This window comes from Pelophylax lessonae (genome assembly GCF_965119305.1).
Source record: "Pelophylax lessonae genome assembly, chromosome: 1".
NCBI classification, from domain to species: Eukaryota; Metazoa; Chordata; class Amphibia; order Anura; family Ranidae; genus Pelophylax; species Pelophylax lessonae.
Window position 1 is genome coordinate 718,435,147 of NC_138768.1, and position 26,351 is coordinate 718,461,497.

General features: G+C 42.3%; 1 protein-coding gene across 1 annotated transcript in view; it reads right to left on the reverse strand.

Annotated features, from left to right (window-relative positions):
- Positions 1-1,867: 1,867 nt before the first annotated feature.
- Positions 1,868-26,351, reverse strand: part of LOC309544702 (EF-hand calcium-binding domain-containing protein 6-like) — a 164,237-nt gene continuing 139,753 nt past the window's right edge. Inside the window, exons 17-19 of the mRNA XM_082243634.1 lie at positions 25,936-26,108; positions 15,777-15,939; positions 1,868-2,158 (exon numbers count right to left, since the gene is read on the reverse strand). Coding sequence (XP_082099760.1) covers positions 1,901-2,158; positions 15,777-15,939; positions 25,936-26,108 — 594 coding nt within the window. The 3' untranslated portion in view covers positions 1,868-1,900. The remainder of the gene's footprint in view (positions 2,159-15,776; positions 15,940-25,935; positions 26,109-26,351) is intronic.

Below are 26,351 nucleotides of genomic sequence, written 5' to 3' on the forward strand. Positions count from 1 at the left end.
CAGTATATTACATCATGCAACAGAACAGAAACATCATAGTGCTCTCCATTCACCCACGTTTATTTCAGAAGAAACAGAATTAAAAACATAAATTGCATACCACTACCAGCTGGGAGAGTTGAATGTTTTTATTTGCCTGTTATCCTGATGTTCTTTTGAGTGTTTTTATTTCAGTATTTTCTGCAATAAACATGGGTGAATGGAGAGCACTATGGTGTTTCTGTTCCGTTGCATGATGTAATATACTGAGGATCAGGGACTGAAGAAAGAGAAGGAAGTAGACACAGCCCCAGATGGGAGATAAGGAGTTTTGACTGTATTCTCTACAGGAGGAGTTTACTGAAGGTCCATTCGACTCTCTACTGGGGTCAGGGATTTAAGGTGAGTGAGCACTTCACCTGTTGGTGGTGGGTCATCTGAAGCACTGTGAAGAGTGAAGAATGCTTAGAGCACCCAAGCAATCACATGGACTGTTATAAGATTTATGTGTTTTAGTTTTAATTTTAGTTTTCATTTTCATTTTAGCTTTACTGCATGCAGATTTGCACTATTATTCACATTATTATTTTTGAGGCTTATGTCGTCAGTAGATAGTAAATGCACTATTTATCTTTTAAAAAAGGGTTTTCCAGTGCTAAATCTTTCATCCAATTTCTAAATTGCTGTATTTGTAAATTTCAAAAGCCAGTATAAAGGAGTAGTAGTGGTGAAAAAAGCACTCGTGGGTTTAACTAATTTTTTTTTTGTATAATTCTCCGTTAAGGGGGCATGACAGGGGGTGTGTACTATATCTACAAACTTTTGCTAATAGGTGTCCCTCATTCCCATCTCAAAAAGCTGGGAGTTATGGAACTAAGCATATATCCCCTAAAAAGTATATATCTTGTTAAATAACTAGCTGTCTTGAGTAACACATATAGTGGAGTATCATGTAGTAAATCCACTAGAATAAGCCACCTCTTAGAAGATACAGTATTTATAATTAAGCATTAGACTTTAACAGGAAAGCCACATGTGTGCTGCTAATACATGCTACAGTACATTTGTGTTTCATATAGAACAGATACAATTTTGAATAAGGGGGTGATGACTTACTGACAACCAATTTCTATGAGTTACAATGTCAAGGTGATAGTAATGTGGTACATAAGTTGCAAAAATGGGATGTAGTAGTAAATCTTTTTCCCAAACATAACAGACCCACAGACTCAGAACCTGTTGAAAAAAATCTCTTTATTCTTTTTTAATTTGTATGTTTTTATCACGAGCCTTACACACAGAGGAGGGAGTCATGTAAGTAACTAAAACAACAGTAATGTAAGTGCAGCTGGCAAAATACTATGAATTATGGAATCATGCAAATAAATGGCACTAGTTTTTAAGGCACAGATTTCCTGCCTGTGTGGGAATGCCATGTTTGGCACCAACACAGAACTGCCTGACTGAGTGGTCAACAAGTCAAACATGTCAGTACACACTGATACTTTTTCCAGAAGCTATGTTTCTTGCAGGTCATCAGTATCAGGTCAAGTATCCATGAGTACTGAAATAGGTGCATACTGGAGCGCTCAATAATCTCTTTGTTAAAATATCCTATCTAAACTCTGGTTGAATACTGTAAATGCTGATGAAACCAGACAAATGTGATCACATCAAACTACATCCAGAGGTTTACTAATGCTCAGCTCACATAAATACTAACATCTATGTGAACTGATAATACAGACATTTTTTATGTTTACAAAATACCATTCTGCACTTCCATGTAATAGATTTCCTAGGGCGATAGAAACAAAGAAAGGCAAGCAGTGGCAAGCATTTCTAAAACTGCTGGAGAGCTACAGGTTACTCGGGCTGGTCAATATGGTTATCTTTTTCATAGATGCTTAGCAAATGAACGTTATACAGTGTTTGACAGAGGTGTGCTAGAGATAGAACGGTTATCTTTCTTACATGTGTGCTCTAAAAATGATTTGTAGTTGATGCGGCCATCCATATTCTGGTCGTATTTAGACATGATGTGATAAACCTCATCTTCATCAAGAACAAAGTTGCAGAGCTTCAGCACAGATCTAAACTCAGGTAGAGATAAGTAGCCACTGTTGTCTGTGTCCAGCTTCTTAAAGGCTCTGCGTAGTGTCTTCCATTCCCCTTGCAGCTGCATATTAGAAGAAATGGCTGTTTAAATCCCCCATTTAAAATTTCTAATCCTGTGTTACTGGAAGAACATTACTATTTGTATTTTTGTAGAATTAGATACACGGGACAAAATCTATTCCATGAGTTGTTTTCAGCATTGACTATGAGCAGATCACTACAGGGTCTTGTGCAAGGTAAAGCTGCATAAACATATACACTGTACCCACAATACATTTTCTTTTCTTTTTTAATTGTTAAACCACAGGGAGTTAACCAGGAGCTTGGTATTCCCAGCCCTTTGAATAAGGGGAGTGACAGCAATAAATGCATGATGCAGTACTTTTCAGGACACACTATTTGTCATTTTCTGCATGGTTAGTCATGCAGATAATATAGGCGGGTGTCCAATGCAAATTGGTAAGACCTCATATTTGTCCTCTGTGTATGTCCTTTTATTTATACAATACCTCGGCTAATCTGTCATTATGGAGGGACGCCTGTTCTCAATCTCCAGCAGGTAGCATACATTGGTTTTACTGATGTAGTGGGTGTCCATTTCAAGCATGTCGCAGAGGGCAGAAATTATGCACATTTACAAAGCTGTGTCTGGGCCAAAAGCTAGATTAGAAAGATCTGCTTAAGAACTGTTAGACTAGGAAGTTTAAACTAATAACAATAACAAGTAAAGCATAATTTCTTACTGTTAAATATATATATGTATAAACTGGGATTATACTTGAATGACTGTACCTATTAATATGTTTTCTGAAATTTTATGGAAGAAAAAAGAGAAAATAATGTTGGTGTTCATCAATTGTTTTAAAGTCAATTATGTTCACATGTTCCTATGTGTCCTCAGATCCTGACAAATAAACTATTGTGTCTGTGCCCAAGTGGACAAGAAAATACATTTCATTTTAAAGTTCCAAGCCTTTTAGCCATAGTGTTCTGGAACAAAAGCTGATAAGTAAAGCAGGTGACAGATAAAAGTGACAGAAAACTTGGAACTAGGAGCAAGTCCAAGGAAGAGTAAGCTGGCCATACATGGGTTGAATTCCGAAATAATTTTATTTTTTTAAATCCTAAGAATTTTTGTTTGAATTTCGCACCATTAGTGGGCCACAGCAATGGCCGATTTTTGTGCGGCCATCACATTTTTTTGAAAAAGGAACGAATTTCTAATCAATGTTGGGAGAATTGTGTGTAAAATATAATCAAAAAAAAAAAATGCGCATGAGCTGTGACCTGGAAAGAAAATAAGATTATTTTCTGTAAACTCTTTTCTGTAGCAGCATGAGGTGAAAATAAAGGTTTGGCTGGTCGAATTTTAAAATCAATGGTGGCACCATTGGATCACAAAACACACGAAAGTTCTGCTTTTCAAAAAATTTGCTAGAAATTTGACCCATGTATGGCTTGCATCAGCAGTATCAAATACGATACCATATCTAGACAGAATCATTCTCAGAATCAATTAAAGCCCATGCGAATTTCAGCATTCTTGTGCATTGAGTTGCGTTAATGTTCATATTGAATAGACTGGAATGGAATGGACAAAAAAGTAGAGTACATGCAACATTTTTTCTGACACAGAGCTACATGACACAACAGTAGTGTGTTAGCAAACACTGTGGTGTGTGACAGTGTTGCCAACCACCTGTTAATTTACGGGCAGCCCGAAAGTTTTATCCCATTTTTGAGGGCTGACGTGAAATTGCGCATGTGCCGTCCTGAAACCTGCCGGGCTCGGAAAAGCTCGCCCATTTTTGGCTGGCCGGGCACATGCACAGTGACGTACTGGCACCGCTTGGCACCATTTTTTAATGGAAGACGCTCAGTCTTGGTGGCGCCATGACCACAGAGGAGAAGAGGACACTTATGTGAGAAGGGGGCAGAGGAGGACATTACTGTGGGGGGGTGAAGGGGGAAGAGAAGGACAGTGCTGTAGGGGGGTAAATGAAGGTGATCAGAGGAGGACTCTGCTGCGGGAGGGTGATGTAAAGGGTGGCAGAGGAGGACCCTGATGTGGAGGGTGAAGGGGGGCAGATTAGGACACTAATGTTGGGGGGTTGTCCACAGCCTCTGACCACCTCCATTTCCAATCTATGCAGACTCTGTCCCCTTCCTGTACCATGTCCACAGCCATGTGACCACCTCCTGTACCATGTCTGCAGCCTCTGACCACCTGCTGTACCATGTCTGCATCCTCTGACCGCCTCCTGTACCATGTCTGCATCCTCTGACCACCTCCTGTACCATGTCCGCATCCTCTGACCACCTCCTGTACCATGTCTGCATCCTCTCATCATCTCCTGTATCATGTCCGCATCCTCTGACCACCTTCTGTCCCATGTCTGCATCCTCTGACCATCTCCTGTATCACGTCGGCAGCCTCTGGCCACCTCCTGTACCATGTCTGCAGTCTCTGACCCCCTCCTGTACCATGTCTGCAGCCTCTGACCATCTCCTGCACCATGTCTGCGGCCTCTGACCACCTCCTGCACCATGTCTGCAGCCTCTGACCACCTCCTGTACCATGTCCGTATCCTCTGACCACCTCCTGTTACTTGTCTGCAGCCATTGACCACCTCCTGTGCCATGTCCACAGCCTCTGACCACCTCCTGTATGATGTCCACAGCCTCTAATCATCCCTTGTATCGTGTCCGCAGCCTCTGACTATCTCTTGTCTTTTATCATGTCTGCAGTCTCTGAGGGGGTTTGGAGAGGAGTCAAGAGTGTGTGGACTGTGGAGAGGAGACTATAGGATAGCCGCTTAGCTGGAGCCGTCTCACTGAGCCTGCACAGTGCACCTGAGAGAAGGTCAGTGACAGCGCCGCCAGGCCAGTCTGAGGAGGGGTCACTGATGTAAAGGCTGAGTAAATACAATAACGTGTGGGCGGGGGGCAAAGATATAATGGTTCCCCCCTTACCTTAGTGTAATTAATCTGCGTAAGGTGGTCTCTGGTGACCAGACTCCCCCCCACATCAAAGTTCCAGACATTCCCCTCTACATCAGAGTCTGCAGGATTCCCCCTTACAGTGCAAGAGGGAACCCTAGCACTGTATGCGGACCCTGATGTAGGTGGGAACTCTGATTTAAAGGGGAGCGCAGTGGACTCTGATATAAGGTGGTTTCTGGTCACCAGAGCCCCCGCTTACATCAGAGTTCCCCCTTAAATCATGATCTGCAGCATTTCCCTTTATGTCAGAGTTCCCTTGCACTGTAAGGGGGAATCTTGCAGACTCTGATATATGAGGGAACTCTATGCTGGCTGGGTTATATTAATCTGACTTTCATGTGAATGGAGAAATATGGTTTTTGACTTCTGATTAACTTAAACACATTGCTCATATGTTTATAGTTTACGTATTTATATTTGCACTGTTTTGCAGTTAAAACTGCCATTACTTGGGGGGAAGTTGGCAATACTGGTGTGTGACAACCCATTTGTGTTAGATTTGCATCATATGTGTTGGGGTGCCATTCACAACTATTGTAACACACTCAAATGCAAATGTTTGATTCAGCCCTTACACTATGTATGGGCTCACATATTTTTATAAGCCCAAATTGACAGACCACTCTGTAACTAGCTAGGGTTGTACATGTTGCCACTATATAGTCAAAAAAGGTGAGGGCTATCACATCATTACTGAAGGGTTACCAATCTGCTAAGTAATGCTTTGGAAGATCTTACTAATTATTGTGATTGCAAACAGGAATACACATTGTGAATATGTCATGTCGTGTTATGTACGAATAGACACACTTAAAGTAAAAACAATCACAAATGTTAATACAAAATCTGAATAAAAACCGCTAAAAGGCAGTAAAAACATACAATTATGGATATGTCCGTGGGTAAACATTTACTGTATATTAGAGACCAAAATCACATTAAGTCAAATCCAGATACAGTAAAACCTTGGATTGCGAGCATAATTCTTTACGGAAACATGCTTGTAATCCAAAGCACTCTTATATCAAAGCGAATTTCCCCATAAGAAATAATGGAAACTCAGATGATTAGTTCCACAATCATTTATTTATAAATCCTTCAGTTTATAGTCCATATAAAAAGATTATAGCAATGTAATAGGTTGTGTAACCATAAAATGTCAATCAAAAAATGGCAGCCTCCACACGGCATTAGAAGCAAAATCCAACAGGAGCTATAGAGTATAAAAGAGAAGATAGGTGCCTCTACGCGTAGCAATATGGTTACATTTAATGAAGGTTCAACATTTAGCAACTCACATAGTTGATGATTAAAAGAGGCACACCTAAGAATGCAGGCAATTGGGGTAAAGCTGTCCACATAGACCATCCTCCTCACCGCTGGCTCTCACCACTGTCAGTCTGCAGTCGTGACTGGAAAGACTACCCTGCAGTAAAGCGATCTGAAATTGAGGCTTGAAGCGTTCGTGAAGCGCAGTGTGGAAGGGATTAACTTTGATGGTGGTGCGGAGGATGGTCTATGTGGACAGCTTTACCCCGGATGCCTGCATAGTAAGATGTAGAGCATATCAAAATGTTCACTCTCCTGCGCTGTGTAGTAAGTCCCAACTTGTTATCAGACTCTTGTCTTGACATGTTGGTATACGTGGATAATGCACACCTCGCTGCCTTCCAAAGACTGGAGAAGTCCAAATGAGCCTAAAGCATAGAAGAACACAGAGGACACATAGGCCTAGCGCTTTATCCTCAATACATGTTTTTATTGCATAAAATAGAGGTAAATATACTCACAAACCAGTACTTGTGTCATCGCAGCATTATCATAAAATTACCTGCTTAAATTCATATGTGAAAAAATCCACAACACTTCTAGTCACATCGGCTAACACATTTTAAGGTTTCCCTGACTGAAAGATTCCTTGTCAACACTAAGAGACATCTAAACAGGGTACGCCCATCAAATAGCAATAGTGATATTAGCTTGATTCCAATAAGCAGGACTACTATACCTATCACTTATAACTATCACCATTCCTGGGGTATTCTGACATCAACATCTTTTCTACTACACATTAGTACAGAGGCTCAATGAGTATATGGGCTTTAAGGAGTATAAAGATAGCTCACAATGCCATTTTTTTGCATTTAGTTTCTCATCTATGTTTTATCTATGCACATTTATATTTGTATGTATATGTTTATGTATATCTCTTTATTTTTTTACCCAATTTTATTGTGACATTTATTGTAAGGTTTACTTATATTTGATTCTGGCAAGTGTGTAACTGGTCAGGAATTCTTTATATGCTACTATATACTATATACTAGCTATTTTATGTTTTTTTGTTTTACTTAACCTGTCTATCCACCATTTGATTGCATTGGGCACTATGAAATGATGAGATTGAGCCATAAGGGGTTACTACCATTTGAGTCTGTACACCATATATAAGTATGTGAAATGGACATGTTCTGTAGGCTTTGAAGAAGATGGAAACCTTAAAACACTTTAGCTGATGTGACTACAAGTATTGTGGATTTTCGCATATGGATTAAGGCGGATGATTTTATGATAATGCTATGACACAAGTACTGGTTTGTGAGTAAATTTACCTCTATTATATTCAATAAAAATGTATTGAGGATAATGCGCTAGGCCTATCCGCCTTCTGTGTTCTTCTATGCTTTATACTTAGATGTGCCTGTTTTAATCATCAACCATGTGAGTGTCAGGGTGCCAGGAAACCAGACAACACGAAGATGCAAGGAAAATAAAGCAGTTTATTAGAGCAACAATAATAAATGTACAGCAAGACTGAGGGAACAGCCGGGGGCAAGTCCAGAGCGGGTAGTCATCCAAGCTGGGATTGAGTCTAGAAGCGTGTAGTCATCCAAGCCGGGGCGAGTCCAGAGGCGGGTAGTCTGCTGATGCCGGGTCGTCTGCCAATGCAGAATCGAGAGCCAGGAAAGTTGTCAGCCAAGCCAGGTCATGTACGAAGGAACATGGGGAACAGAAGACTGCTAGCAGTGATGCGCCTTAGAGCACAAACACAAGGGCAAAGGACTGCATGCCAACAGGTGATATATATATATATATAGTCAAGTGATGATGCAAACAGAGTTTATAAAAGACAGCAGTCTGCACATGTCCAAGATGGCTGCCAAAAGGAAGGCAAGGTAAGACCTTGAACAGTACCCTCCCCTCAACGGCCCCTCCTCAGCGGAGCAAAAAATGGTTTCTGAGGAAAGCGAGCATGGAAAGCAAGGAGAAGGGTGGGAGCATGAACATCAGTGGAGGGAACCAAGGAGCCCTCCTCAGGACCATAACTCTTCCAGTGCACCAGGTATTGAACCTGACCTCAGAACAGACGAGAATCCAAGATGCTGCTAACCTCATACTCCTCATGATTGCCCACAGGAATGGGACGAGGACTAGGAAGAGAAGAAGTATAGCAATTTCAAACCAGTGGCTTCAAAAGTGACACGTGAAAGACACTAGAGATACGCATTCCAGGAGGAAGATCAAGGGCATAGGCCACCGGGTTCACCTTATGGAGGATGCAAAAAGGCCCAACAAAATGGGGTGCCAGTTTAGGAGTGGGTACCCTGAGGTTGAGATTACAGGTCCTTCTCCCCGACCTGGTGCGAAGGAGCAGATAAATGTCTCCGGTCTGCCTGGAGTTTTTGACGCTGTGCAGAGGCCCGTAAAGACTCTTGAATCTGCATTTAAGAGGAATGGAGGACACAAATATGATCCTCCACAGCCGGGATGTCCTGTTGCGAGAACGACTCAGGCAACACAACAGTTTGGAACCCATATTTGGCCATGAATGGAGTCATTCCGGAAGACGAGTTGATGGAAGAGTTCCTGGTAAACTCTGCCCAGGGTAGCAGATCAACCCAATTGTCCTGATAGTCAGAGATATAGCAGCAGATAAATTGCTCCAGAGCTTGGTTGGAATGCTCAGTGGCACCATTGGACTGTGGATGGTAGGCTGGGGAGAAGGAGAGTCGAATACCCAACTGGGAGCAAAAAGCGTGCCAGAACCTGGAGACAAACTGGCTCCCATGGTCCGAGATAATCTCCTTAGGAAACTCATGTAAGCGTAAAACCTTCCTGGCAAACACAGAGGCAAGCTCCTGAGTGGTAGGCAGCCGCTTAAATGGAACACAGTGGCACATTTTGGAGAACCGGTCGACAACCATAAAGGATAACCGTGTAATCTTGAGAGGGTTTTTGGGAGTAGAACCCACAAGGAGGTAAGGATCCATCAGGTGTCCAACGCTGAGACAGGGGGGAGCCTGCTCCCGCATCCACCACTAGGACAAGGACAAAGGGCAAACCAGGATTGAGATGAGACAGAATGGGAGCTGAAGCAAAAGTAGACTTGAGGGCCTCAAAAGCTTGGATGGCAGCAGGCATCCAATTGTGGGGATTACTGCCCTTCTTGGTCAGATCTGAGATAGGTTTGGCCAAAGAGGAAAAGTTCCTGATAAATTCCTGATAGTAGTTGGCAAACCCAAGGAAACGCTGAATGCAATGGAGACCACTAGGGAGAGGCCATTGTGGAACAGCTGAAACCTTCTGAGGGTCAATGGAGAATCCTTCAGCAGAAATGATGTAGCCCAAGAAGGCAACCTGAGACAAGCCAAAGGGCATCACTAGATATTCGTAATGACAGGTTCTGGTATTAAACGCGGTCTTCCACTCATCGCTAGGGATGTAACGATATCAAAATCTCACGGTACGATACAATTTCGATATTGACCTCACGGTACGATATTTATTGCGATATTGTGGAAAAGCTCATGGTATTCTTAAATAGCTCATGATAGTGTTTGTGATGATAATAGCGAAAAAATACCGACATTTATTCTGCTTTTGCCAGTCAACAGGCAATTTATTGTTGTATTTATGGATCCATGACAACATAAAACACTGATCACATTGTGCTTTTAAAGTGCAAGTTGTAGTCAGGAACATCAATATTCTGTATAGTAATATTTGGTTGCATAACTGATTCTTCTGTGCAATGTTCAAGTTAAGAAGCAGCTAGAACAATTGTAAACAAACAATAGGCAATTCCCTTTAAGTGCAAACAAAGATCAAGTTAAGTCAGGTTTAAATGTGCAAGGCAAATAAAGGCAGCCTTTTAAAACTGGTATTTAGGAACATAACTTAAACTTAAATAAAATAGTCAGTCAAAAAGCCTTTAAAAAAACCACTGACCTATCATTTAGCTTATGTTCACGTTTTTCATCAGAAAGATCAAAATATCTACATTGCAAGAAAAAAAAAAACAGTAAAAAAAATCCTTAAACTCTGGTCTATGTAGTTAACAATGATTTGTTCCGCGGGACTGTGTTTATTCCTCTTGCTTTTTGACGGACACCTGTACTTTTAATATTGTAACCCAACCACGACGATATCAAGACACGACCACGACGATATCGAGACGACCACGACGATACAATATCGCGATATCTTCGATATCGTTACATCCCTACTCATCGCCCCCCTTGATCCTTACAAGATTACATGCGGCCTTTAGGTCAAGCTTGGTATAGATCGTTGCTCCCTTCAGGCGGTTGAACAATTCAGTAATCAACGGAATAGGGTATGCATTCTTGGCCGTGATGCGATTGAGGCCCCTATAATCAATACAAGGTCTTAACTCACTCCCCTTCTTCTTTACGAAGCAGCCGCAGGAGACGTGGACTTGCGAATGTGCCCCCACGTCTTATTCTCCACAACCGAGAGAGGATAAACTCTACCAGCAGGGAGAATGGCACCAGGTTGCAAGTCTATGGCACAATCGTACAGACGATGAGGGGGAAGAGTATCAGCACGCACCTTGTCAAATACATCTTCATACTCATGATATTCAGTAGGCAACACTGAATACGAGGAGGTACAAAGGACCTTAACAGTCCCATGGATACAAACAGTGTCACACTGTGGAGTCCAAGAAAGGATCTCGACTGACTGCCAATCAAAGGTCAGATTGTTTCTGAAGCCAAGGGTACCCCATATCAACACAGTAGTGTGGGGACAATATAACCTGGAAACAGGTTGACTCCCAGTGACCAGCCCCTATCGCCATGTCAACCGAAACCGTATCATGGGTAACCTGTGCCGTTTGCAGGGGTCTGCCATCAAACACCTCAATGACTAGTGGAGAAACACGGGCTGCAAGGGTATGGAATTTGCAGCAGCAAATGTACTGTCAATAAAGTAACTGCCAGCACCGATGTCTACCAACGCCTTAGTAACCACTGAACCTGCTGCTCAGGAGAGGACAACTGTGATTAGCGGTTTATCTTTATGGGAAACCGGCGACAAGGAAATTCCACCTAAGATCTGCCACCGATAGGACCTTAGGTGCAAGCGTTTCCCGGACGGGTAGGACACAATTTCAGGTAATGCCTTGGAAAGGTGAGAGAGCCACAGCTGCATGGGTTCAAAGCCAGACGCACCATCCCCAGGAGGCGTGGGAGGTGAGGGAGGAATGGATGGGGAAGAAAATGTAGGCGCCAATCTGGTAGGAGGCCTCTCCAGGTGCTCCTTAAACAATGGTCTCTCCACCTGGTGACCTGGTATAGATCAAAATAAGGAAAGAAATGAGTGCCTCGAGCTTGTCAGGGAGATCCTTGGCCACAATCTCGTCCTTCAATGTATCGAAAAGACCATGAGATAAGACGGTCACCAGAGCCTCATTATTCCAGCCCACCTCTGCTGCCAGGGTATGAAATTTGATGGCATACTCGGCAATGGTTCATATGCCCTGTTGAATGGACAGAAGCAGCTTAGCAGCAGAGGCAGAGAGAGCAAGCACATCGAATACCCTATGAAAGGAGGCAACAAAACTCGGGTAATCGAGTATCACAGGATTATCTTTCTCCCATAAGGGATTCGCCCAGGCCAAGGCCTTGTCCGAGAGCAACGAGATTAGGAAGCCTACCTTGAACCTGTCAGAGGGAAACGCCTGAGGAACTATCTCAAAATAAATGCCCACTTCGTTTAGGAAGCCACAACACTGACTTGGTTCACCCCCATAGCACTCTGGGAGGGGGGGGCTAAACCAGTCATCCCTCTGGTAACAGCGATTCCAGCTGCAGGAACAGGAACGACAACAGGAGCAGCAACAGGAGAAACCACTGGCCTAGCAGACCCAGGAGCAAGGTGTGCTGTGCGTTCAAGCAATGCCTGCAACACCTGAGCGAAGCGATCCCAAAGGTGGTCTTGTTGATCGAGCCTGGAAACCAGCATGGGGAGCATGGAAGCACCTGCATCGTCATGATTTATGGCCCTTGCATGATGTCAGGGTGCCAGGAAACCAGACCACACGAAGAAGCAAGTAAAATAAAGCAGTTTATTAGAGCAACAACAGTAAACCCCCAGCAAGAGGGAGGAGCAAAATCAGGAACAGCCGGGGTCAAGTCCAGAGTGGGTAGTCATCCAAGCCGGGGTCGAGTCCAGAGGTGGAGAGCCAGGAAAGTCATCAACCAAGCCAGGTCATGCACAGAGAAACATGGAGAACAGAAGACTGCTAACAGTGATGCATCTTGGAGTACAAACACATTGCCAAAAGCCTGCACGCCAACAGGTAATATATATATATATATAAATATAGTCAGGTGTGCAACATCATCACTGAGCGACGCCCAGGCAGCAGGCAAGTGATGATGCAAACAGAGTTTATAAAAGACAGCAGTCTGCACATGTCCAAGATGGCTGCCAACAGGAAGGCAAGTTAAGCCCTTCACAGTGAGTTGCTAAATGTTGTACCGTCAATAAATGTAACCATATTGCTACACCTTGAGGCACCTCTTTTATACTCAGTTGGGGGCATGCCGCTACTTGTATATAAGACATAGCTTGTTTATCAAGCCAAAATTTATGAAAAGATTTTGCTTGTCTTGCAAAATGCTCTTAAACCAATTTACTCTCAATTTAAGGTTTTACTGTATGCTGAATAATCAAAATGAAGACCGTAGTCTACACATTTCACGGGATTCCCTGATTCCTTGAGACTCATAAATTAAACTTTTAGATGATCTCACTGGAACTATACCTCACTTATACAGCATACAGTACATATTGGAAAAGAAAAAAAAAAAGGGGGGGGGGACAACAACCATCAAACCACACAACACATACAGTATATGATGAATCCTACCTCACCAACTGATCCCCCAGATGCCACTCCAAAGAAGGTGAAGTTGGCTGCCCTTTTGACCCATCCCTAACTTTGGAGTGGCATCCATGGGATCAGTCAGTGAGGTGGCAGTCCATCATAAATGTGTTGTGTATAGTCCAGGTGAGATTATGTAAAGATTTAATTTATCCACTTAATGGGATCATTATCATGTTTTTTATAGTTTATAAGGTCCCGTGATATGCCTAGGAGACCAGAAGAGTCCTGAGAAAGCGGAGGATTCTGCGAAATGCATAGTCTTTGGTCGTCATTTTCAATATTCAGCATATCTGTATTTGAGTTATTGTGATTTTGATCTCTAATATAAATGTTTATCCACAGTGTAATGCAAAATGATTTTGGTGGTTTGCATTCAGATTTTGTAAATAAAAGTTGTGAATTTTTTACTTTGAGTCCATTCAAATAACTATTTGAGGTATACTGAAAGTACAACATTCTGTTAAAGTGTTTTTGATTAATTTAGGGACGATTCTTTCTTTAGAATTCTGGAACTAGGCCCAAAACTCCAACCCTGACAGTCTTATTGAGAAAACTGCCATAAATCACCATCACCACAAGAAGTGAAAGCCTATAGGAAAGTACATCTGAGGACAAACACACCTGGCAGGATAGTAAGGTGGAGAGTATAGAGACAATTTACATTATGCACCGATTACATATGCTTTAGACATAATTATATCTTGGCTAACATATGCTATAGCCACTTGCTGACATTTATCCAACAATTACTTAAGACTTGAAGATAATTTATTCTTCCCTTCAACTTTTCCACATTTTATATTTACAATCTATTTATTTGATTTGCACAACACTTTAAAGGTTTCAATAGCTCATTGGTCACACTGTTTTTTGGTATATTTTTTTTTACCAAACACTGAAACTTCAAAAACAGGTGTTTTGAAATCTTGTCACTTTAAATGCACATGTGGCTTTATAAGGGAATTGGTTGCACCAAAGCCTATTAAAGTATTTCTTTAAAAAAAAAGGGGGGGGGGAATACTTATGCAGTACATACTAAGGATCTATCGATTATCGGCAATATGCACTTTCCCCGATATATCGGAATCGCCCCCCGAGGTTACCAATGTTACCGATATTTCGGGAAAGTGCTTGTACCAGAGTGATGCCTGCAGCTAGAGGCATCACCCCGGTACCGGTGTCCATAACCGACAGTCGGCTGTCTTGTAATGACAACCGATGCAGCTGAGAAGCCGCTCGGCTGTCATTACAAGGAGCGGGAGGGGACGTCCCCCCTCCCACCGCCTTCCGCGGCTCGCCCACGTCTCCCGTCCCACCGGGAGACCCGAGCAACCATCCTGCACAGCTGCCAAAGAGAAGACCCAATCAAAGCCGAATTCGGCTCTGATCGGGTCTCCATGTAAAAGCCCGGAAGCCAAATTTAAAAAAATTACAGCATTCAAAACAGCTAAACTTGGCGTTTTGAATGCTTTTAAGTGCAGAGGAGGGGTTTGGGTTCTTTTAGACCCCCAGATCCCTCCACAAGAGTACCTGTCAAAAAAATAAAAAAAAAATTTTTTTAATGTACGAAAATATCAGCCAATATTGGCCGATACCGATATCCGATGACCAAAATATCGGTATCAGCAATAAAAAAACGATATTGGTCAATCAGTAATAAATACATTTCAGTTCTTTAACTGAAAATAAAAGATTATACATTTGTTACAACTAGACACTCTGACTATATTCAGTGATATAAAATAAAAATAAACCAATTTTAATTCCAGGTTGTAACCCTCCAAAATGTGGAAAAGTCCAAATTGGCAAATCATTGAGCAAAGCACTGTTCATTACCAGCATAAACATTGAAGAAAAGAGTGAAATGTAACCAAAGCAGTCTACAAGTAAAACAAATAAATAATTTAAAAGGTTAAATGAATATCAAATCAAGAAAGTGAACTTCTGTGCTTCACCTGCTGGTAGTTCTCTTCTTGGAGACATGTTATGCTGTACTGTACATCTTAAGGTCGGCCATACATGGTTCGAATCTTGGCTGGTGCAGCAGGAACCAGCTGAGATTCCAACTGTTAATGGGCAGGCTGAATGTACCAAGTTGATCGATCGATCAACTTGGGTACAACCAGCCTGTTGGATTCATTTGTGATTATCATTAGCGGCTTTCTTCCTTCAATACCTTAAACCTGAATGATTTTCAGCAAATATGTCCTTTAATCACATTAACAAAAAATAAGGGTGGTCTTCTAGGTGTCATACATTCTTAGGAATATGTTTGTTGTATTTTATTTATAACTAATAACTTTAAAGGGAAGAACACTACTTGATTATGATCATACATTTCTGAGCAATTGAATTATAAATATGAGGCGAAAGGTATATTTAAAAGTAGAATGGGAAAAAGGAGAAATATCAAACCAGGAAAAGCTAGAAAATATAGAAAGAAAAAATGTACACACGCAGAACATGTGAACAGTCTTACCTTCTTACGCATCCTTGATGTCAGTGTGCCCAGACTATTAGGACGGCATTCAGATTGATCATCTTCTTCCCGTGAACTCTGCATAACTGCTTCCATGTTGGTTTTAGCTTTTAAAGCTTGTCGGCGAGGCACAAAAGGTTGCAGGAAATCAATGTAGCATACCCTTACATAAAAAAACACAAACCAACTTAATCCATGCAAATCAATATAATTTTTTTTTTAGGGTTTGACAATAAATAACAGGTCTAGCAAGAATGTCTATCACCATTATTTTAATAAAAGGGCAGAAAAGGAACTCATCTTTAGCATAACAGGACAAAGCTCTCTCACCAAGAGGCCTGCAAGATTGTGCTTCAACTATAATTAAACAAGTGGTACAAAAGATATCTTGTTATCCAGAACAAGATAAGATTTAGTTTATTAACAGTGATAAAAGCACCAACTCACAAATCAGTTAAAATTCCAAACTGCAATTTTTTGACCCGTCTGAATAAAAGCATGTGGATTTGTTCAGTCTGTCATGTATTTTACATTTCATGAAGGATAACTGCTTGGGTATGGACTATGATTCTTTGCAAATCAGGCAGATCTGCATGCTAATATTAAGGCAAATAAAAATGTGCAAATCATTTATTCTTATAACTTTAAAATCACTAATTATGAGTCATATAATTGTAATTTTCATTATACAGATTATAAAATGCATACACATTTGTTTAGTCCAATTCATCTACCTTGGATCATGATAAATTATAATAAATCTTAAAAATACTCTAAAACATAAGATTACAGGAGCCTGACTATGATTTACCAAAGTGGGATTGATACACCAGAGTGAAAAATCTGGTGCAGCTGTGCATATTAGCCAATCAGTCTCTAACTTCAGCTCTTTCAATTAAGCTTTGACTAAGGGTCCTTTCACACGGGCGTTCCGCATGTCCGTTTTTCCTCCATCCGTTTGCGGATGAAAAAACGGACATAATGTATGTCTATGGGCTAGCGGACATTAGCGGATGACCATCCGCTGACATCCGTTTTTCGTCCGTTCTGTTCAGTTCCATTTTTTGAGATGGAAGAGAACCCTATTTTTCTTCCGTTTAAAAAATGGAACGGACGCAAAAATGGATGTCATCCGCTAACGTCCACTAGCCCATAGACAGTAATGGACGAACATCGGACGGGCCGATCACGAACGGGACCCGCAAACTTTCTCAAATGTTCGCGAACCGCAAGTTTGCGGCGGACCCCATTCACTTCAATGGCAGGCAAACATTAAAAACCTCCAGGTCATATTTGCAGCCACAAAATACTTACTAGCTGTACACACATAGTCCCGCAACATGGACACTGACATACCACAAGTATTGCTATTGGAAAAGTTGCCATAAAAGATTTTTTTTTTTTTTTTCAGCCAATAAATGTATTTATTTTTTCTAAATCAGCCAGAACTGACAGCAGCCGGTAAATACATATCAAATACATATAGGGTCCATTCACACGTCTGTAAAATGGGTCCGCATCCGTTCCACAATTTAGCGGAACGTTTACAGACCCATTGATTTTCAATGTCAGTCTGAAAAATTAGGCATTCACAGATAAAGAAGTAAGTGTCGGCCAGTACAAGCCCCAAAAATTAGCCCACAGGCGTTCACCTGACAGCAAACAACTTTGTACTCTGTGGCTGGAGGTACATTAGGCATTCACAGGATAAATAAGTGTCGGCCATTACAGGCCCCAAAAATTAGGCATTCAACGGACATAAAAGGCCTTTTATGCCGCTGTATTTACCTAAGACAGGGACCATGAATTGTTATGAGTGGTGGCGGATATTTGTGGGCTGTCATTAGGAATTGGATTTAAATATGGTCTACTGGTCACATGTGTTGAATTCCTCCGAGATCCCTGCCTCATTCATTTTTATAAATGTGAGGTAGTCAACACTGTCGTGAGCTAGGCGAGTGCGCTTATCGGTCACGATCCCCCCTGCTACGCTGAACGTCCTTTCAGACAGGACACTGGATGAGGGGCAACCAACAGTTCCATTGCAAATTCTGCAAGCTCTGGCCAGAGGTCAAGCCTGCCCACCCAGTAGTCCAGGGGTTCATCACTTCTCAGAGCGTCCACATCGGCCGTTAACCCGATGTAGTCGGACACCTGTCGGTCTAGGCATTCCCTGATGCTGGATCTGGAGGACAGCTGTGGATGGGTCGGCTGAAAGAATGATCTCATATCAGAAGTGACCTACACATCTTCAAACCGCTCTCTTCTTGCAGGCGCTGTTGGATTGCTACCCGCAACTGTTTCTCTGTGAGTGGAAATTCCTCTGCCAGGGCACGCAAAAGCAGAATGCAGCAATTCCCAAAGCAAGGTCTGGAAGTGCTGCATTCTGACAGCCCTCTGTGATGGTGGTAACAATTCCGCCATTTTTTGTTTGTATCGGGGGTCTAAGCACGTTGCCACCCAGTACAGGTCCTTGCCCTTTCTGCTTTTTATACGGGGGTCCCTCTTAAAACACTGGATCATGAAGGCCCCCATTTGCACTAAACTGGTTGCGGTGTAGTGGCCTGGCTCCTGCTCATCATCCAGGATAATGTCATCCTCGTTCTCCTCCCCCCATCCACGGACAACACCAGGTATCCCAGAAAGGTTTAAAGCATGCGCTTCTTGCTCCTCCTCATCCACCCTGGCACCATCCTTCTCTGACTCCTCTTCAGACTCCTGTTGTTGACTTGTCTCATATGGAGTAGCCCCCCCCTGGGAATTCATCCAGCATTGCAACTTCCTCATCTTCCTGCTCCTTCTCCTTGACGGCTTGATCAATGACATGACGCAATGCACGCTCCAGAAAGAAGGCGTAAGGTACGATGTCACTGATGGCGCCTTGGCTGTGACTGACCAGTTTGGTGATCTCATCAAATGGCCGCAGAAGTCTGCATGCGTCGCGCATGAGAAGCCACTGGCGCAGTGAAAAGATGAAAAGAAACCAAGCTCCCCAGAACCTGTCCTGCCGCAGAGTTCGTAAAAGTAGTCGTTAACTGCAAATTTCTGCTGGAGCAGCCTATCAAGCATATACAAGGTTCAGTTCCATCGCGTCGGGCAGTCACAAATAAGACGTCTGACGGGCAGGTTGTGTCACCGCTGAATGTCAGCAAGGCGAGTCATGGCTGTGTAAGATCTTCTGAAATGGCCTGAGATTTTCCTGGCCTGCCGCAAGACGTCCTGGACCCCAGGGTATTTGACAACGAATCACTGCAAGACCAAGTTCAGGACGTGTGCCATGCATGGCACGTGTGTAATTTTGCCCTGTTTCAGCGTGCTCAGCAGATTGGCACCATTGTCGCACACCACTTTATTAACTGTCAAATTGAGCTGTGTTAGCCACTGATCTGCCAGTGAACGCAAAGCTGAAAGAAGTGGCTTCCAGGCACAACAGACGCAGCACAGCATGGCAACGTCTTACCTGGCATGTCGAATAGGTTCTGGGGATCTTGGACGGCGCAGCAGATGAGACGGTAGCAGCGGAAAAGGAGGAGTCAGCCGAGGAGGAGAGGGAGGATGGAGGAGGAGAAGAAGAGGCAGACCTGCATGCAATCCGTGGCGGTAAAACCAAATCTACACGGGTGCCACGGGTTACATGCTTGACGGCCATCAGAAGGTTCACCCAGTGGGCAGTAAAAGTGATATGCCTTCCCTGCCCGTGTTTGCTAGACCACGTGTCTGTGGTCAGTTGTATCTTGGCACCGACACTGTGTGCCAGAGATACATTCACTTGCCGCTGAACATGGCCATATAGCTCTGGGATGCCCTTCTGCGAGAAATATTTCCTTCCTGGGACCTTCCATTGTGGTGTTCCAATGGCCACAAATTTTCTGAAGGCCTCCGAGTCCACCAGTTTATATGGCAGTAGTTGGCAGGCTATCAGTTACAAGCCAGCGGTCAACCTTTGGGCAAGAGGGTTATCCGGCGTCATAATTTTTTTACACTCCAACATTTGGGCCACGGAAGCCTGCCTTTTTCCAGAAAAACTTGAGGATGGCATTATGGAAGGTGGAGTGGAGGACAATTGTGAGGAGAGAGGAGAAGGAGAAGAGGCTGTACGGTGAGAGCCTGGAGTGTGGCTTTGTGGGTTTTGACAGCGTTGCTCCCACTGGGCTGGGTGATGGGAGTCCAGGTGCCTTCTTAAGGCGGTCGTCCCTAGGTGAGTGTTGGGCTTACCACGACTTATGCGTTGAGTGCAAAGACTGCAGATGGCAACATTATTGTCAGCAGCGGACAGGTTAAAAAAAGCCCACACTGTGGAGCCATGTGCCGGCGTCCTGGGAGCGCCAGATGTGACCGTACATGGTTGATGGCTCGCTCCTGATACATTACCAGTCTGGTTTGTCCCTCCTGTACATTGTAAGTTCGGCCTGCTTCTCCTCCCTATCTGCTGGTCCATCTCTCCCTCTGAACTCCCCTCCTCTTCCTCTCTTGTGGGCACCCACGTGACGTCCATAGACACGTCATCATCGACGTTTCCTTCCCCACTACTAACATTTGATATCTTGGAGTAGGCAGCAACAGCGGGGACCAACCTCCTTGGGCTGATCTGGGTCATCAGACTGCTGAGTGGCGGCTGTTGCTACCTCCTCTTCCTGATCCGATGCCAAGAATGGCTGCGCATCGTAAATGTCTTGTGAAGGATCGGAAAATAATTCCTGTGACTCAAGCGGAGGGTATATGGCGGTGGTGGTGGTGTCTTTGCGGGTGCACACAGCAGAGAAAAGAGGGTGCAGATAAAGAGGATGAGGAGGATGCAGAAGAGGAAGGCTGAGTGAGCCACTCAACCAAGTCTGGTACATCCTTTTACGTAATCGACGCACCTTCTGCAACTTCCCACTTTCGCTCCGGCCTGGTGGTCCTGACCTACCCCTACCACCCCTGCGGAAGGGCCTGCATCTTCCTCTGCCTGTTATTTTTTTAGATGACCCTGAGACAAAAGTCTCTAAAGAAGTGCAGTATATGTGGAAGAAGGTATATAATACCCCGCTTCAATCTGTCGTTTTGGGGGGCCACTGGTTTATCACACCAGTTATGAAAAATATTTTCTAGTAACTTTTGTCACTGTGTGTAGCAGAGTTAACTCAGCGAAAGAGGCAAAATTTCTGCAGTACCCAAAAACACTATTATGGAAGTATAACACCCCATTTCAATCTGTCGTTTTGGGAGGCCACTGGTTTATCACACCAGTTATGAAAAATATTTTCTAGTAACTTTTGTCACTGTGTGTAGCAGATTTAATGCAGCGAAAGAGGCAAAATGTCTGCAGTACCCAAATACACTATAATATGCTTTCTATATTAGAAAGTATATTATAAGTGTATTACACCCCTATATACTGCACACCAAACAATAGTACACCTATACCAAATACCAGTCCTTTAAAGGACTTTTGTGGACCTATTACCGAGTGATTTGTGTCACTGACAATCTGTCCCTGCTCCACACAGCAAACTTCTCCCTACACTATAAACAAGCAAAAAGTTGGGGGAGCAACTTTTTGCTTGTTTATTATGTATTCGGTCTGACCAGACTTCTGGGGTTGAGCACCCCACCCCACCCCCCCACACACACCTGTACTCTATCAGAGTCCACTATCAAGTAGATATAGGAGGAGTCTCTTGTAGTGCAGTAGTACATCTCTCCCAGCAAGGAGTGTTGTCTCCAAGGGTTAGAGAGGCTGGATTCATCCTTTTTTATGGATAGTGTAGGACCCACTGATAATGGGGTACTTTGACGTAGTGGTGGGCTTGAGCACGATATGGCCATATGGTGGGACCAAATCCGAATTTTTATTTATGGATTGTCTTCATATTTGATAGTCATTTCTTTTGCATGTGTGCGCTATTCTTTTTTAATATACTTCTCCCTACACTGACAAAAGACAGAATATAGACACTTAGACAGTACACCTATACCAAATACCAGTCCTTAAAAGGACTTTTGTGGACCTATTACCGAGCGATTTGTGTCACTGACAATCTGTCCCTGCTCCACACAGCAAACCTCTCCCTACACTGACAAAAAGCAGAATATAGATAGTACACCTATACCAAATACCAGTCCTTAAAAGGACTTTTGTGGACCTATAACCGAGCGATCTGTGTCACTGACAATCTGTCCCTGCTCCACACAGCAAACCTCTCCCTACACTGACAAAAGGCAGAATGTAAAATGGCAGCTAGGTCAGGTCTATTTATAAGGTAGGGGATATGTTCATGTGCTGAAAAGTCTCAATTGGCTGTCCTGTACCACCTGATAGATGTGTCATGGGTGAAAGTTCTTCACAATGTAAAAGAATATGGCCGCTGCGAACATTTCCATATGTTCGCATGATCGGCGGACAGCGAACGAGCAAAGTTCGCTGCGAACCGACCGCCGGGCGAACCGCAAGGCCATCTCTACCCATAGACATATATTATGTCAGTTTTTAATCCGCAAACGGAAGGATGAAAAACGGACATACGGAACGGACCCTAAAAAGTAACATCCGTGTCCGTTTAAAAAAAAAAAGTGACTGAATTGACGAAAAAAACAGAACGCCCGTGTAAAAGGTCCCCAAAAAAAACCTGGAAGCTGATTGGTTTCTATGCACAGCTGCACCAGATTTTGCACCAGAGTCTTAGTAAATCAACTGGCTGTGTTAGCCATTGATGCCTAAGCAATGCAAACCCCAAAAGTCCCAATAAAAATAAAACTATTTGCCCACAAAGGTGGGTGAGGTGTGACTGAACATACACCCTGCCGCATCCTAATCCCCCAGACTTTCCTTGCTTGCTTATTATTTTACTGTATTCTCATGATTTTCACAATTACTTTATCCGTGTAAACTGTGTTTTCTTCCTTGTTAGAGTATGTTTGCATTTTTTTAATTTGTTGTTGGAAAACCATAAAAAAAAATCTCAGCAGCATATCAGACCAATAAATTCTTTAGTTTTACAATATTAAAAAAAAAAAAAAAAAAAAATCTCAGTAAAAATGTATTGAAGCAGAGAAATTAGGACCATTCCCAATATGTTCCCAATCTGACTTATATCAGGAGGTTAGTTTCTATTACAATTAAACCGTATACCCTTTTATATAAAGCACCATATCTCACCTAAAAAAAGTATTCATCCTTTTGGATGTTTTCATATACAATCTATTTCTATAAAATATTATTTTACAGTGATTTTTATTTAGAATTTTTACAACCAAGATAGATTCTTTTATTTTAAAATTAAAGCAGATCTCTGATAAGTTACAGTGAAATAACACTAAATAACTGACTGCATTAGTATATAGACCTGCAACTTTGTTATCATTAATACATTATTAAATACAGTAAAACCTTGGATTGCGAGCATAATTCCTTTCCGGAAACATGCTTGCAATCCAAAGCACTCTTATATCAAAGCAAATTTCCCCATAAGAAATAATGGAAACTCAGATGATTCGTTCCACAACCATCATAAGTCCTTCAGTTTATAGTCCATATAAAAAGATTATAGCATTGTGATAGGTTGTGTAACCATAAAATGTCCATCCACAAATGGCGCCTCCACAAGGGGATTAGAAGCAAAATCCAGCAGGAGCTACAGAGTATCAAAGAGAAGAGAGGCGCCTCTAAGTGTAGCAATATGGTTACATTTAATGAAGGTACAACATTTAGCAACTCACATGTTTGATGAATAAAACAGGCACATCTAAGTATGAAGGCATCCGGGGTAAAGCTGTCCACATAGACCATCTTCTGCACCGCCGGCTGCCAGTCTGTAATCCTGACCGGGAAGACCACCCTGGAGTAAAGCGATCTGATAGTGAGGGGCAGCATGGAAGGGATGACGTAGATGGCGGTGCGGAGGATGGTCTAAGTGGACAGCTTTACCCCTGATGCCTGCATCCTTAGATGTGCCTGTTCCAATCATCAACCATGTGAGTTGCTAAATGTTGTACCTTCATTAAATTTAACCATATTGCTACACTTAGAGGTGCCTCTCTTCTCTTTTATACTCAGCTGTGACTTGAGGCTACTTGTATATCAAGACATCGCTTGTATATCAAGTCAAAATTTGTTTGAAAATTGTGCTTGTCTTGCAAAGCGCTCTTAAACCAAGTTACTCTCAAACCAAGGTTTTACTGTATATTGTGTTAATGCAAGCAGGTCAAGTACAAATAATATAATATAAAAAAACATGGGATAGGTTATAATTTTGTTAAAATTAATCAACTCACTACTTTTGATATGGTCCCAGTAACCAAAATATTAAGCATAAGACAAGCAGGTTAAGTACCTGAATTTGACCTGGTATCAGCCTCCTGAAGTCCCTGTACAGCAGGGCTGGAGTGTGAAAGGTAGAAGCAGGTAGAATAGCTAATTAGTTCATATGCTAACAGCATACATGTGGATAATAACAGAAAGCAGAGTGACAGAGAGATAAGTTCCTTACTTTGCTGCTTCTCATTTCACAGTTAAGAACAGGGCTGAAGTGGATCCAGAATGACCTGGGCTTAAAGTGGCTGTAAATCCTCACACCCAGTAAAGTGAACAGCCTCAGATGATAGACAGAGATAAAACACACCCTCCTACATAGGTTTTACTTGTTTATCTGCAATCTTCTCCTCTCTACACCCCTTCAAAAGGGCAGAAAAGTACTTTATTTTATCTTATGCTTGCTGGATCTCCTATTGATGCGCAAATGTCTTGTAGACTGCATCATGTTTTACTTCTGGATTTTCTGCATTTTTATGTATTCACTCTACCCTGTACCCTCACACGCCTTTCAAAGCCTGCTGTATGGAAGCATCCCCACACCATGATGCTACCACCGCCATGCTTAAAGGTGAGAATGGTGCTTTTATGATGCAGTGTTTGGCTAATGCTAAACATAATAGTTTAATTGGATGGACAAAATGTCCAATTTTGGCCTCACTGGGGTAAGGGAATCCAGGTGCTTTTTGGCAAACTGTACACTTGAAATCATATGGAGTTTTTGTGTCTTTATTTTTGCCACTTTCCCCTAAAACAATAACTAGTGAAACATGCTTCAATCAGTTACAAAATGCTCACGATACCCAAATGCAAGGAATTACAAGTCTACTTTACTAAAACAAATATTTCACAAAGAAATGACCCTTGCTGGTGCTGGACTAGTTCCACCATTGCACAACTACATAGTGGGTAGCAGAAGAAGCAAATTACCCCCCATACAACAAAAAGTATATCTGTGGATTAATTAATCTCACTGTTCAGTTTTTATCCCACCTGCTCTCAGATGTTGGAACAGAAGAGGACTTTCCTCTTTGGTATTTTTTGCAGAATGAGGTTGATTTACTAAAGCCGAAGAGTGCAAAATCTGGTGCAGCTGTGAATGATAGCCAATCAGCAGCTAACTTAAGCTTATTAAGCTTATTCAATTTAGCTTTGACAAAAAAAAAAAACTGGAAGCTGATTGGTTTCTATGCAGAGATGTACCAGATTGTGTCCTCTCCAGTTTTAGTAAATCAACCCCAATGTGTCTAATTTTGTGGGTGCAACAAATATGCCTATCCCAAAAAAAATTACAAAGAGACGGGAAGTTTCTCTGGATCTTTATCTCCACCTTCATGTATATGTGGGTGCAAAAAATTACAATAATCTTTTTATTCAAAGGGTTGTTTGGATTTAGACACACTGACACATTGTTTACATAGAATAAGGTTATTTTGTTTCTTATTTTGTTTACTTCTTGTTAAGTGTCGGTTCACACTATGGCGATCCGACTTCGGGGGCGACTAGTGAAGTCGCCGTGCACATAATGGAAGTCAATGCAAGTCGCTCCGACTTCAGTCAAAAGTAGTGCAGAAACTGTTTTCTAAGTTGGAGCGACTTGAGTCGCTCCGACTTAGGACGGTTCCCATATCACTGAATGGACCGCGACTTGTCAGGCGGCCAAGTCGCCTGACAAGTCGCGGTAGTGTGAACTGGGACTAAACACTATGTTTTCATATCAGTTACAAGCAAAGTGGAAGTGGATTAGCACTATACAAAAAGTATCAAAATGAGTTATCAAACTTTGATATTGTATTATTACCAGATTTAGGATGTCATGAATTATAAATGTAATATTTAAATATAACTCAAATTGTAGGCATAACTTACCGTCCATCGCCATTAGATTCAAATTTCTTTGATAACATCTCACGTTCATATTCATTCAAGTGTATGCATAGTTCCGTTAAAAGGTCTTTAAATTCTTCCTTGCTGACAAAGCTGGTATGGTATGGATCAAGATCTTCAAATTCTTTTCGCAGTTCTTCCCATAAGTACTCCACCTAAAATGTAACAAATACTGCTGAAACTCCTATCACTGTTCTCCTGGAGACTTGTAAGCAATTACTCTGTAAGGTAACATAGCAGCATCCTGTTAATAGTCCCTAAACAATAAATGTTTACATACAGAGCCTTGGGAAAGTATTCGGCCCCCTTGAACTTTTCGACCTTTTGCCACATTTCAGGCTTCAAACATAAAGATATAAAACTGTAATTTTTTGTGAATAATCAACAACAAGTGGGAC